Source organism: Bombyx mandarina, chromosome 03 (assembly GCF_030267445.1).
Source record: "Bombyx mandarina strain Sakado chromosome 03, ASM3026744v2".
Classification (NCBI taxonomy): Eukaryota; Metazoa; Arthropoda; class Insecta; order Lepidoptera; family Bombycidae; genus Bombyx; species Bombyx mandarina.
Genome location: NC_143210.1, coordinates 6,687,500 through 6,703,440, shown reverse-complemented (window position 1 = coordinate 6,703,440; position 15,941 = coordinate 6,687,500). Strand labels below are relative to the sequence as shown.

Below are 15,941 nucleotides of genomic sequence, written 5' to 3'. Positions count from 1 at the left end.
ATTGACAAAATATGTCAACTCCTATTATAAATTACAGTTAATGCTAATTTATAATTGATGCGTACTATCCAAGTTCATTATTAATGTTACTATCGATGAAAAAAAAAGTTTTTTTTTATTGCTTAGATGTGTGGACGAGCTCACAGCCCACCTGGTGTTAAGTGGTTACTGGATCCCATAGACATCTACAACGTAAATGCGCCAAACACCTTGAGATATAAGTTGTAAGGTCTTAGTATAGTTACAACGGCTGCCCCACCCTTCAAACCGAAACGCGTTACTAAAAATATCTTTGTTACTTGTCCCTGTTTGCAGAAAAGACGAAAATATTTAAACAAAATGGCAGACAGCTCGGCGCTATCTTTTCATATTATAAAAACAATAAACACACTTTCGCCTGATACAGTGCCAAAGCTGCTTACAATACAATCGTTTGATATAAATCTAGACCGTTAATACGTTGTGTGTACCAACTGCAACATTTTAATAGGATACAGGAAAACATTTGCGCATCATGTATGTGTACTAAATTAAATAAATGTTATTGTACTGTTTTAAACAAACCTAATTACTTTGTATTAGACATATTTGTATTCTATTATATAAAAAAAATGTGATCTCGTTATTATATTATTCAGATTGGCAGACTGCCTAAGGGTTTAGGCGTAGGCGGTGTTCGGTAAATACCGCTTCCAAGAGAGACTATAAAAACTATCCAATTAATTGTTTTTATACTATGATTATATATTTGAGATATATAATTTAGTTAGTATCGAAAATCAAATAATCTCGATTTTAGAAGGCAATGAATTTAGATAGTTCGCTTCTAACAATCAAACATTGATAAAGTGTATCAACAGGGTAAAATAAATTTAATTATTTCATTGATATTTCGTTCAATATTTGGTACAATCGACAGCGGTGATAAATGCAATCATGGTTTGTTTAGTGGTTCAGTACGCGACATTAATCATAATGAACATGTAATTCGGATTATAGTTGAATCTAAAGTAAGAAAAATGTATGTTACTAGCACTATCGTTCTAGACTATAACTGTCGTCTATAAAGCATTGGGTAGTTGCTGAGAAAAATAGAACAGTGGTAGGGTGTTCGAGTTTTAGGCCAGGCGCGCACTGGCGACCATTTCGCAGCGGCTAGTATGGCGACCCGGCCGCAAGCGTCGCGACCAAGCATGCGGCCAGAACTGCGGCCAAAATTGTCAGTAACGAGTAAAGAATGCTTCGAAATGGCCGCATTAGGATCGCAGGTTATTTCATTGGTCGCAACGGCTGCTGGCTCTTTGCGACCATGTACGCGCACTGATGAATATTTCCATACAATGCATTTTTGGAACAAAGTTCCTTATGGGACGATGCGGAGGGGTACCCTAACGGGGAAAAAACGTCCGTAACGTAAGATTTTTATTAGTAATGCACACAGTGTACGACTTAGCTTTGTAATAACGCACCAAAAATAACTTTATTTTTTTATCATTCATTGACTACGATCTCAGAGCGTTCGTTTGCGCAATACACTAACTCTTATGGAAACAACCGTGAATGAAGTGTACCACAATAAGTTTGCACGTTACCGAATGACCGTGTTGTTGCGAAACCTCCAGTTTTATTTTCTTTATACCTCGAATAGAACTTAAAATTAATATTTTTATAATAAGGAACTTCGTTCCTACCCGGTGTCCCACGACACCACACATCTTTTTATTTATTTATTGCTTAGATGGGTGGACGAGCTCACGGCCGACCTGGTGTCAAGTGGTTACTGGAGCCCATAAACATCTGCAACGTAAATGCGCCACCCACCTTGATATATAAGTTCTAAGCTCTCAGTATAGTTACAACGGCTGCCCCACCCTTCAAACCGAAACGCATTACTGCTTCACGGCAGAAATAGGCAGGGCAACTGCATATATTTCGCTGGCCGCCGCGACCCAGCCGCTGCGACCTGCCGCCAATGCGTGCGTGGGCTTAGAGTCCGTATCATAGATACACATAAATTCCGTATTACGTCAACAAGCTGCATGATTCTGGAAGTCAGAGCTAGCCTTCGATTTTATATCTCAACGTGGGTGGCTTGACTGTACTGTTTATGGACTGTGATAAACTTTATTACTCCATGAACTGGTCTATGTAACTTGCACGAGACATTCTGTGATTTACTGCTAACTTAATTAATTTAAAATGTATACAGCTTATGTGCGATTATGTATGTTAGGTAATTTTATAAATTATCGGAATCTAGAAAACTTGGACTTGGACATAAATAAACGTTTGGAGTGGGCGTGTTACAAATACGTTTTAATACACCATTGACGTTTATTTTAAAACATCAATGAGCTCGTTATTATTCCAATGCTTTTAAATTAATACACTGGTTTTCCACAAAAAAAATGCTGTGACGAATGGAAGAGCTGACAGCCCACCTGGTGTTAAGTGGTTATCGTAACCCACAACGCAAATACCCGGCATCCACCTTCTGTCCCATCGTTACTGTCTCACGACACGAATAGGCAGGTTAGTGGTAGTGTCTACCTGTATGAGCACACAAGACGCCCTACCACCAGTAACTAAGCAAACTCTAATTGTTTCAGATTTGATTTTTATTACACAATGTTATTCCTTCATTGGTGATAGGAACTCTTCTGAGTCCGCGCGGGTGGGTACCACCACCCCGCCTATTTCTGCCGTGAAGCAGTAATGCGATTCGGTTTAAAGGGTGAGGTAGCCGTTGTAACTATACTTGAGACCTTAGAACTTATATCTCAAGATGGATGACGCATTTACGTTGTGGATGTCTATGAGATCCAGTAACCACTTAACACCAGGTGGGCTGTGAGCTCGTCAACCCAACTAATAAAAATAAAAAACTGTGGAAATAATTCATGAACATTTGTTAAGTACGTATTTTATCAGAAAAAATTAATACCTGCCCGCGGGATTCTAACATCGGCACTGTCGCATCGTTCCATACGAATGCATCGCGCGTCTTATTTTTTTGGCCACAATTGCTTTATGTAAGTCGGTGACTTCGGCTAACTTAAAATGATATATTGCAAAAAAACTCATTCAAAATGGTTCAGTTACTAAGAAGACATAGCACACACACACACACATACAATTGGCCTACTTCCTTTTATATCATACACGAGAGGTTTATTAAAATATATTAAGATCGTACCCCCAAAAGAATATTTCTATGAGGATAATTACTAATGGAAAATACATATTTATAGCCTTATTCATAATTATCGTAATAATAATGAACAACACCGTTTGAATCACACTTTTTCAGTCTTCTTGTAACGTCTTATAAAACCTCGATAACTCATTACTGACAAGTCTTTCATAAAACGTCCATCACACTCAAAACGTTGAAAACAATAAGCAATATTGAAAACCTTTGCGATTTCTACATCAAAGAGTCATCAAATACATTGAGGTCAAGCGGTGTTCTTGAGAACATGAAATTCTTCGCAGGAACTTCTTACCTTGAAATAGAAATGTGGGAAAATTCTTTACGGTTCTTACATTGAGCCGACTTATCCGAGCTGTCGTTTAGGAGTCTGCTAGTTGCCGAGTCAAATACCACGGATTTGCTTGAGCCTCTTATCTTTGTGTATAAACGATGCTTGTTTGCCTAGAAATTATATTTTATGTAATTTCCGAGAATTATCATGGTTTGTTCATGTAAAAAAAGAGTTTGATTGCTAAAAAATCATAAAAAGATCAAAAGAAGAATATTTGTTTAGTACAGTAAAATGCGAATCCGCGCGCATTTGGAATAAGGGATTACGACAAGGTAAGGAAGAAAAAGCGTATAATAATAGTCTTAATATATCTATGCCTCATTTGTTACTTGTTAAGCAATAACATTTAGAAATAATTGTTATTTTAGAGTTAAAATTTTATGTTTTGACGTGACAACGTCTTATAATTCGATGAAGCCGGCTGCACGCACCAAAAAACATGACACATTGAGGCGTTCCATTTAAGGCTTGAAGTGCAAGTGAGAGCGCGCAACGAGCAACAAAGAGGCACAATCGGCCTCCGCGTTCGGCAGCGTTCGACATCTGTCTCTCTCCTACTTGAGTGAGCGATGCATCCGCGTGGACAGCTGCTATACATTTACATGTTTTCGTCAAGTAAGAAGTTCAGTGAAAAGTGAATATGTTATCAATTGTTTATAGCATAGATAATTGCGATAATTGAAAAATGAAACCATTCCATCAGTATTTTCTTATGACGTTGTCACGTTCAACTATCGTCAGTAAACCGACTTTACAGACAACCGATTTTTTTTAAAAGTAATTTCCATTTTAAGTCGTCAAACAGAAAAGTACGTACGAAGCTCTACTACTACGGATATCGTTCACATAAAGAATACAAATATCGTAAATTTTGTTAGCGCATGCAGCAATTAAGGTGGTACCGTGTCTGCATTAAGGGGCGTAAAACGTTCGGTAGAACAGGTAAAGGTAAAAATCCCGGTGCATGAGCACACGAGAGCTTTCATTAAGGTCGGAGTAAGCCCGACGAAGTGTGCGTTTAAACTTGGAAAATGTTCCGGGAAATAAATCGTGTATTTTTTTTTTTTTAGTTTCAGTTTATTGAGCGCTGTTTAATAAGAGTGGGAGTGTTTTTTTGTTTGTTTTCATTTATTTATTTAGTTACGTGGGTATGTGCGTAAAAAGGCTCACCGCCCACATAATGTTATATGAACATTGGAGTGTATTCTATGGTATTAATACTACCCGCACGAAAATTTAAATATCTCTGTAAGTCAATTAATTTCGTACTGTTTTGTTCGCGGCAGAAACGTGAATAACGGCCATTAGTGTTACAAACTGCGGCACAATATAAGTGTACTCTAACATTGGAATCAGTGGAGAGTTTAGGATAAAATGCCAATACTACAACTATTATACCTTGGCGGCCGAGATGCGTTTAGCTAAATTTATATTTTGACATATTATTATTCCTTATAAATATTTTTATTTACCGCCGTTTCAAAGTTACATTGTCTGCTCGAACCGAATGCATTCTTTTAGTGGCCAAACGTTAAGAACCCGTGATGTTCCGGTCACGTGGTTAAATTAATTAAATGACAATGTTTTTGTTACAATTTATAGCGCTCCGACACGTTCTAATTAAACAGTACATTTTAAAATAAGAACGATCTGTAGAATTAGAAATTAAAAAATATTTCAGTCTTTGCACTCACAGAAATAAATTACTTAACAACTTCAAAATAGCCGTTCAAAGCAATTATAGTAATATTATTCAAAATTTCCGTTAAAAATTATGCGGTAACCCTTCGAATGGAACGAAAACAACGTAACTAGCATTACATACAGTTAACGCACCGTATGCATAATAACAAAAGGGATGTTTCCTATGTTTTTCTTGTGTACAATCGTGCACGTAATTTAATAAACAAACAAAAAATATTGTAATGAAGTCAGATTTCCTATTTTAAAAAATATGTATACTAGTGCGTGCTTAATATACATATCTCTTATGTGATAATTTTAATGACGCTACTGTCATTCGGTATGTGAATTTTGAAGTCGTCGTGGCCTAAAGGATAATACGTCCGGTGCATTCGTATCTAGCAATGTAACGGTGTTCGAATCCCGCAGGAGGGTACAAATTTTTCTAATGGAATACGTACTTAACAAATATTCACGATTGACTTCCACGGTGAAGGAATAACATCGTTTAATAAAAATCAAACCCGCAAACATTATGATATGCGTAAGTACTGGTGGCAGGACCTCTTGTGAGTCCCTACGGGTAGGTACCACCGCCATGCCTGTTTCTGCCGTGAAGCAGTAAGGCGTTTCGGTTTCAAGGATGGGGCAGCCGTCGTAACTATACTGAGACCTTAGAACTCAAGGTGGGTGGCGCATTTACGTTGTAGATGTCTATGGGCTCCAGTAACCACTGAACACCAGGCGGGCTGTGAGTTCGCCCAATCATCAAAGCAATAAAAATTTTTTAAAAATGTGTTTTTTTTTTGTTTTCGCTCGTAATATAATTTAAATTAATTTGTTTTCTTTGTTCATTTACATATTACACATTGATTAAGTGCTTCAGAACAAAGTCGATTAATTATGTGGAGCGTGTACGTACCGCTTTCAGGTTGGTTACAATCTTCGATCAATAATACTATTGTTGATCGAAGGTTACAATAAGCAGTTTTTAATGTTCTTTAATGTTCCAGTTAGAAGTGATTCTTGAATATCCGTCTAATATCAACGTCGATACTATTCATATTCTCTAATAATGGTAAGCCAATTTTGTTAAAAAAAAATTATTGACCTTGTAGGCAGACGAGCACACGGCCCACCTGATGATGAGGGGTTACCGTCGCCCATGGACTTCAGCAATGCCAGGGGCAGAGCCAAGCCGCTGCCTACCTGCCTAAATTTTTATTTTAACTTACGCAATGCGTCATGATCAGAGTAAACGCAACTGATCATCATTGTAATTGGACAAATAAAATATACGGATGGATTAACTCAAATGAATTGTCAATTTGCCAAAGCTAATCCATTCAAATTCACCAGTTTACAGTGTATACAATCTCGCTGGAGCGGAAACAAATATTCATTTAAATCGTTCATTGATTAAATAGAATTTACGTATAGCCATGCGTTATTTGAATGGGCGTAAAATATAGCCTACCGATTTACCAGAGTCATATTTAGAATAAGCCAGGTACTGTTTGTGTAAAGGCTAAGGAAATGCCAAAAGACCCGTCTGTCTGCTATTTATTTATTACTAGCGACCCGCCCTCGCTTCGCTTCGGAAACATTAAAACACACATGAAACCAAAAAAAAAAAATAAAAAAAAAATAAAAAAGTAGTCTATGTTCATCAGGGACAATGTCGGCTTCTAATGGAAAAAGAATTTTTCAAATCGGTCCAGTAGTTTCGGAGCCTATTCGAAACAAACAAACAAACAAATCTTTCCTCTTTATAATATTAGTATAGATAAGTGTTCTTTTGTAGGATTTTTAAGCAAATACGCAAAATTAACACAAGAATCTTTAGAGATTCGAAGTTAAATATTTTAGTATGCTTGAGACCTAAGAACTTATATCTAAAGGTGGGTGGCGCATTTACGTTGTAGATGTCTATGGGCTCCAGTAACCACTTAACACCAGGTGGGCTGTGAGCTCGTCCAACCGTCTAAGCAATAAAAAAAAACTATTCAATAAGAAAAAAATCTACATTATTCATTTGATGAATACCTAGGAATTTAGAATAAGCCATGTACTGTTTGTGTAAAGGCTAACGAAATGCCAAAAGACTCGTCTCTTTGCCATTTATTTATTAAGTGTTCTTTTGTAGTATTTTATACTAATGCACAAAATTAACACAACAGTCTTTAGAGGTTCGAAGTTAAATATTTTATTATTCAACAAGAAAAAAATCTACATTATTCATTTGATGAATACCTAGGAATTTAGAATAAGCCATGTACTGTTTGTGTAAAGGCTAACGAAATGCCAAAAGACTCGTCTCTTTGCCATTTATTTATTAAGTGTTCTTTTGTAGGATTTTTAAACAAATACACAAAATTAACACAATAATCTTTAGAGATTCGAAGTTAAATATTTTATTATTCAACAAGAAAAAAATCTACATTATTCATTTGATGAATACCTAGGAATTTAGAATAAGCCATGTACTGTTTGTGTAAAGGCTAACGAAATGCCAAAAGACTCGTCTCTTTGCCATTTATTTATTAAGTGTTCTTTTGTAGGATTTTTAAACAAATACACAAAATTAACACAATAATCTTTAGAGGTTCGAAGTTAAATATTTTATTATTCAACAAGAAAAAAATCTACATTATTCATTTCATGAATACTTAAAGCTTAAGATCTTGAACGCATCATCGATCACAGATCGCATGTTAATTAATTAGTTGTATTATACATTAACAAACGTTCGGGACAATGGCATTAGAAAAACGTGAAAAACATCTAGACCCAATGGCCGAGCGTCGTGGGAAATGTTTAATTGGTGATTGATGATAAATTGGCAAATTATCTACAATTAACTGTTGTTACGTTTTGTCGAGCGATTGCGACCGCATTTATTTATTTATTGATAACTTTATATACTAGACAGTATAAAGGCGGACTTGATGCCATAGGCATTCTCTGACAGTCTACCTTAGGGGAGTGCAGAGATGAACCTTTGGTAGGTGTAGTGTGATAATGATATTACTTAAACATGTGTATATATATATAACATACATAATATCTATAGATACAAATGCTCGTACATAAATAAATATATATACATAATTCATACATTTTTTCATTTTGTAATCATGCAAATGTCTAAATACAATGATTATGCAACTAATAACGTTATCAACTCCAATAACATGAAACATTACATGATGCAGAGATAATGATTTAAATATACTTACGTAGTAACAGTACGTAGTTTTTACTGAGAGAGAGAGAAAGAGAGAGAGAGAGAGAGAGAGAGAGAGAGAGAGAGAGAATACACTTTATTGCACACCAACACAATTGACATTTAAAAAAAACAATCAAAAAGCACATACATTTGTACAATAGGCGGTCTTATCGCTAAAAGCGATCTCTTCCAGACAACCGTTTAATTTACAGAAATTCTGTAAAATATAAAAATATATTAGTAGGTATGTTGCGGTGTACCACAGACAATACATTATTATAGAAAATATATACATATAATATACAGATATATACCGTTTACATATAATATATACTAATATACTTACACACACATAATAAACCAACAGTATGAAAATGATAAATGATAATGATGCAACAAACAGCACTAAGCAGATAAGTAGTGTTCCTTCACCATTCCAGATAAGTAGGTATGTCTTAAAAATTTGCATTCAAGAAGTGTAATGGATCCCCCACGAAATTGTTTCAAATGTGAATAACGGAAAAGCAGCATGTTAGACCGACTTTATATGACGCCGCGGGACGAAGCTAGTCTAAAAAGTGTAAAGCCTACTTGTGTAAAGTTACTCCTTATATCATCAGCTACCTATCAGTGAAAGTCCCATCAAAATCGATCCAGCCGTTCCAGAGATTAGCCGGAAAAAACAGACAGATAGACAGATGGTCAAAAATTGTAAAAATTGCTATTTTGGTGTATGTACCGTATATATATTCATAATATGCATGTAGTAAAAAGCGGTTATTTCGATATTACAAACAGACACTCTAATTTTATTTATGTGTATAGATAAAAAATATTTTTAGTAAGGAAGTTTGTTTTGTTTTCTTTTAACAGTAATATATTTGGTCAGTATTGAAGCGATTCGGAGTCTGGTCGCGTTTTATCGATTGCCTCGTCGAATGCAGTTTCCAGAAATACATCCTTGACGTCTTACGGTCGCGGAAGCGTTTCTTTTGATCGTGAACGTTCGGTTTAAAAAAAGATATTTGATTGCCAGACTTGAATGATATAACGACGGTAACCCGAACCGGCGTGTAGATATTTTTGAATCGGTTTGTTTTAGACATGTAGGTACTCCGGGCAAACGAAATGCACATTTTATTTAGATGATAATTAAAACACACTAAGATTATTCTTTCAAATATTACATTGTCTCCATTAAGTATATAACATCATAAAGGTACCGATACCGATAATCCCTTTTTTTTTGCTTTGCTATGATCGCAAATTTTCTATGTGAAGTGGTCACCCAAGCTAAAAACTCCTACGACGGATATATTGCAATAATGGTTGTCAAGGTTAATTAAGAACATTGACAGTATTTACACACACTTGGACTTGACACTCATAATAAAATGTTTTGTATTGAGTAAGACGTGTTTAAGAACATCTCGAGTCTTGTAGTTTAAGTTTTTCTACATAATGACTTCATAATAATATATAGTATTCCCAAGAAATCCAATATTTTTTTTTAGATTATGAGCATAATATTAATTCAAAATTTAAAAAGCCCGTAACTATACGGTTCGGCTAGAATAAGTTTACTATCTCTGAATGCCATTCTTTAGCTGCTCATAAGCGTGAAACGTACGTACACAATAGTAATTACCATTTTCGTGCATTAATTTTTCACCGCTAACTTCGACGTCTCGAACTTTCGATTCCAATTTCGAATCATCAAGTCACTTGTTATATTACATCACTAAATGCAAAACATTTAACTTTGCCAACTAATTGAATATGCAATTTCGAAAAGGGCACATCTCTGAAAAGGTAAAATTTTCAGGAAATAAAAAAAAACTGATTATTTTCTAAAATAGTGTAAAATTTTAAATATTTACTTTTGAGATATATTTTAGTGTTAATTAGCAATTGAAAATTACTGGAATCATTATAAAATGGGTGTAGGTAAGCCTCAAAACTACATGTATATGAAAAAACGCATTTGACAAAATATGCGACATGTGCCCTTTTCGAAATTGCATATTCAATTTATATATCATACTCAAGAATATCGTAACGTTTTCAAACAAAAATCAAACACGTTCGTTCATTTAAAATTAAACAAAGAACTGACAGCGCACAAGGAAACGGTGAATTACTTCGACCGTGTTGTAGATTATTTTGATGTGTGCTGTAACGTTATTGAGGAATAATAATTATCTGGAAATTTATTACTTAACACACGAATATGCTATTCGTACATTAAAATAACACCTGTTATAATATTTAACGAATTTTAACGTCAGTCGTGCTCGATGTCTGAGGTTGTGGCGATTTATGTATTCAATAAAACCTTTTAAAAACTACATAGCCTTTTTTAGTAGGCTAGCACATTATGAGCTAAGAGAGGTGGGACTAACAGCTGTCCGAGTTATAGACAACAACTAAAAGGCGGTTACTTTGCGAACGCGTCGACTAGTGGATGGGAATCACGACTCGCCGAGAAGACCTGGCGATCAACTTAGCAGGCATTATCGAATCCAGTGTGCTTAGTGCGAGTTTTTTAACGTAAAAGTTAACCCAATTTTGTATGCAGTTGGAATATCGCTCGTAACGGCAAACGTAGGCAAACGATCCCATTCCATACAAATATGAGTTAACTTTTACGCTATCGAGAACGTTAAGAAACTCACACTGAGCACACTGGAGATAAGAGTTACACTTTATCGAATCTAAACTGCATTTAAAGTTATCTTAATATAATTGAGTAATCGATTTTATGCTTTACTGCGTCGCATAACTCTATTAAACGTGTTAATTTAAAAATCTAATTTATATTGTAACATAAATTACAATAATATTTTCTTTTAATTTATTTAGGTTAAGTTAATCCGATTTATTTGTACTTTTATTTTATATTCATTTTAAATTCCTTCATCTCAACAGATTAGAAAATTTTAATCAATACCTAAATTTTTATGTATTTCCATTAATAAAAAATCATTAATAAATTACAAAAGGTAACATAGACATCTATGCTTAATTCTTGGAAGCTCTGGGACTACGAAGGGACTTCGGTCGTCTCTGTGTTTTGAATCGTATCTTCCATAGGGCGGTTAGCCCACTGAGTTTCTCGCCGGATCTTCTCAGTGGGTCGCGTTTCCGATCCGGTGGTAGATTCTGCGAAGCACGGCTCTTGCTAGGGTTCGTGTTAGCAACGTCATCAGGTTTGAGCCCCGTGAGCTCACCTACAAACGTTAGGGTTACGCTGAAATAGCCTCTCAAGGCTCTCAGCTTAGGTAGGGAGAAAAAAAAAACCATAGGGCGGCGGTAGTGCATAGGGCTTGTGCTCAGAGGAATTATTCGAGATTATACCATTATCTTCTTTTTACCATCACATAAAAAAATTGAATTATAGCGTTTATTCACAATGCATTTCAAGATATCCATTTTGATACATGTCATCTAGTTCTAAAACGAACTGCCCTCCACCCTATTTCCAGAATGCTATAAACATGTTCTTCAGTAATATAAGTCAATATGAATCAATATAACTGGTTACTCCGGAAACCGTGTATGAGTCAGATACTGGCAATAAATTATATCCTTCTTGAATTCTAAATTCCAGATTTTTTTACTTTTTTTATTGTCGAATTCTCATGTGAAATTTGATGATCATAACTAATCTAAACTACAACATATTTAACTGTAATAGATTAGCTAAAATTTTAAATTATTTTACAAAAGAAATATGATGCGTTGTTTAGGTTTGTCCGTGACCTAATTCACATTATTTATTTTATCTGTTTAGTTTTATAGTTTTTTTCCGTTACACCATTTTCATGACCCATTTGATGATTAGCATTTATTCCAACATATAGAAATCAAAATTCTTTTTATTATTGCTTAGATGGGTGGACGAGCTCACAGCCCACCTGGTGTTAAGTGGTTACTGGAGCCCATAGACATCTACAACGTAAATGTGCCACCCACCTTGAGATATAAGTTCTAAGATCTCAGTATAGTTACAACGGCTGCCCCACCCTTCAAACCGAAACGCATTACTGCTTCACGGCAGATAGGCAGGGCGGTGGTACCTACCCGTGCGGACTCACAAGAGGTCCTACCACCAGTAATTACGCAAATTAATTTTGCGGGTTTGATTTTAATCACACGATGTTATTCCGTCACCGTGGAAGTCAATCGTGATCATTTGTTGAGTACGTAATTTCGTACGCTTTACCCTTAGATCGATATAATAATCCTATAAAAATGAGCATGCCGGGCGTCTTACCTGTAATTAATTATCAGGCCACGAACGCATGCTCGTTAATGTTTCGCATATAACACAAAAACAGTAGGCACCAATTAATATTCAGATAAAATTCGACCTTAGGGCAACTGGGAATTGTTAGAAATATTTTATTGTTAGCTTTAATATTTTATTAATTTTTGTTTCATCGTCTCGTTTCGTTTTGGTTAGCTGACGGAAGAAGTTCAAATTCATTCGACATTTTCTACGTTGCATATTTAAAGCAGGTTCACATGCGTGCCTGTAAAAATAAGTATGTACTCGGCATAATATGTTTGTTTAGGTGTTACAAGCACTACTGATATTGCACAGATGCGGAGGAAATATTTTAAGAGCGAAACGCATAAATTATGAACTCTAAAGTATGGTCGATGTAGAGTTTTATTACAGTAATAGTACTATTCATATTTCCTTTCATTAAGGATTGCGGTAAAAAACAAAATACGTATCTTTTAGTATACTTTATCACAACATTTATACAAAAAATGGTATTATATCCAATTCTCCTGCTCCATCTAGAATTAGTTTAGTAAAATGTTGTGATAATAATATTATTTTGAAGTCATTTATTTAAGATTATTATAATAATATATGCAATAACAATTTTCAAAAGTGTCTACTTGAATTTTATTGCATATTGAAAGGTTCGTCGGAATTGATAAGCACACTTTTTGTATACTCGTATTGTACGCACGAAGCCCAATATTCCATTATGGAATCTTTATTTAGTCTAGATATGCTGCTTTTGAGACCAAATCGTGTGATTTTGCTGCCGCGGAGATAAGCAGAAGCCATTTAATGTCATCATGGCCTACAGGATAAGTCGAAGGGCCTACTCGTATCAAGCAATGCGACATATTGACGTTTAAGATCGCGGAAAATGATTCTAAGATTTCTAAATAGTAGGTATTTAGAAGATTTCTAAATAAGATTTCAAAATAGTATGTATTTAGAAATCTAACATAATATATTACCACGAACTACTACCATGATGAACGGATAACATTGTGTATTCAAATCAAAGCTGCACATAAAAATTTACGCATTTACTGGCGGTTGGAAGTATGAGTAATCCCGTAAAGTAGGTACTACAATTCTTAGATGTACCGTGAAGCTGTCGTGCCTCCGCCTTGAAAATATATTTTTATTAAATATATGAACCTCCGAGACTTGGACCTCCCTCTCAAGCTGAATGGCAACATTCACGTTGGGCTATATTCACTGGTAAACTCTGAACACCAGACGGACCTTGAGCTCATACAAAAAAATACAAATACACTAAGCAAAATAGATCTAAGCTGATCTAAGCTTCAAAAGATATTTACTAGACAGCGATAATCCTGACACACACAGAGTATACGAATTAATGATACATATACTACAAGATATTTTTATTTGACTATACTATGTAGGTGGCAGGTAGGTAGTAATAGGATGAATAATCTCACAAAACCCTCCCACTGATATTCAGAGTCCAGTTAGGAAAGTAAGCAGAAGTTAACATTACACACGGATGATAGCGAAGTAGTCAGTCTATTCCAATTATTAGCCGGATACAATATTACCATTTGAGACCCGCTAGCCACATAAAGTTATCTCTATATACTATACTCTCCGGGGTAGGGTTTATGTCACGAAACAATCATAATTTCCGGCTGAAGGGTATGTCCGGAATCCGGAGACAGTCATTTTGTCGACGACTGGAGAATAAGATCTTACAACTCAATTCCACGTTGTGTGTCAAGTATAGAAATAATACAAACTAAATAAGAAACGCCTTCCTCCTTGAGACTTCATCGCAAAAAGAATTGCCGGGAGTGTTTTGGGTTTTGGTTAATGTATTCTTTATACATATATGTGTAGAATTGGGATTGTGGCACATAAAATTAAATTATTCCATTGTTGCCACTTTTACTCTTATGTTCTCTTAAAATCTTCTTTATTATAATAATTAAAAATGAATTGACACGCTTTTTTACGTATTGCTCATTTAATCGTTTTCGCCATCTTCCTTTTCTCTATCATTCTGTCTGTCGTTCTCTTTTCCCTTTCTTACTGTTTTCTGGCATTCACATCTTAACGCTCCGTTCTATGACGCTCTGTTCATAAGTTCCATTCTTACCCATCCTACATATGTATGTATTTCTTTCTGGATTTAGGAACATTTTTTATTTGGTGAGCTCTCGTGTTATATTTAATGACATTCAATGATATTTTATTTACCTAGACATTTATGAATCCGTAAAATAACCTTAAACTAAGTCTAAACTATAATTATAATAGATTTTACTGTAATAAGCTATCTAGATTTTCAAATTATTTTAAAGAAACAAGATGATGAGTTGTTTTGGTGTGCCCGTGACCCAATTTACAAAGTTTATTTTATCCGTTTAGTTTCATAGTTTTTTTTTCGTTCACCATTTTCATGGTCCGTTTCATGATTACCGTTTTTCTGAACCCATACGACACCAAAATGTCTCACTTTCCATGGATGTACGAGTATTTGTAGTCGTCAAAATTAGAAGGTTATACATATTAAATTTTGCAAATCATAACATAAAGAGTTCAGCCACTTTTCGTAAAGTAAATTAATTGCGACAATTTTTATGGTAACTTCTGTATTACAAAGTTTACGTGACCAGAAATATAAAGTCGAACGTTGATGCAGGCAAACAGTTTTAGAATTTTAATATGATAGTTTGTTCGAATGGAAAGTGTCGATGTCAAAGGTGTGTTGTTCCACAATGGTTTCGCTTATAAAAAGATAACATTACATAATTAGAATTAGCTGAATCTCACTGATCTTGTGATCACTGATCTGAAAGTCAATGATTATCTAGAAGATTGCACAAAGTGGGAATGAGTTGCTCGCTCCGGGCATTTCAATATTGCAATAATTGTTACGTTATAATACTCATTGTAAAAATGAATATTTAAAAAAAAATCTAATATTTTTTTTTAATCTAATATTTAAAAAAAAAAAGCATTCCCGCTGAGTTTCTTGCCAATTCTTCTCAGGACGGAGGCTAGTTGTGAATTGGCGGTAGATCTTTTGACGTTTAACAAGTATGTACTTTCATTTATGTTGAATAACATTTTTTTGATTTGATTTGATTTAAACGATTTTCATTTATCTACTTGTTATGTATTAGACTTTACTTATGTAAGTCATATGACAAAAATGGCGCCC

At 34.9% G+C, this 15,941-nt stretch overlaps 1 protein-coding gene across 17 annotated transcripts in view; it reads right to left on the bottom strand.

The window, feature by feature from the left end:
* The window catches only part of RapGAP1 (Rap GTPase activating protein 1), a 349,454-nt gene that overhangs the window by 66,685 nt on the left and 266,828 nt on the right, over positions 1–15,941 (bottom strand). The window contains exon 1 of one of the 17 annotated variants that reach the window (XM_089739783.1): positions 10,106–10,123. The exons of the other annotated variants lie outside the window; for them this stretch is intronic. Coding sequence (XP_089595909.1) covers positions 10,106–10,108 — 3 coding nt within the window. The 5' untranslated portion in view covers positions 10,109–10,123. Of the gene's footprint in view, positions 1–10,105; positions 10,124–15,941 lie in introns of those variants that run through there. 17 annotated transcript variants of the gene reach the window in all.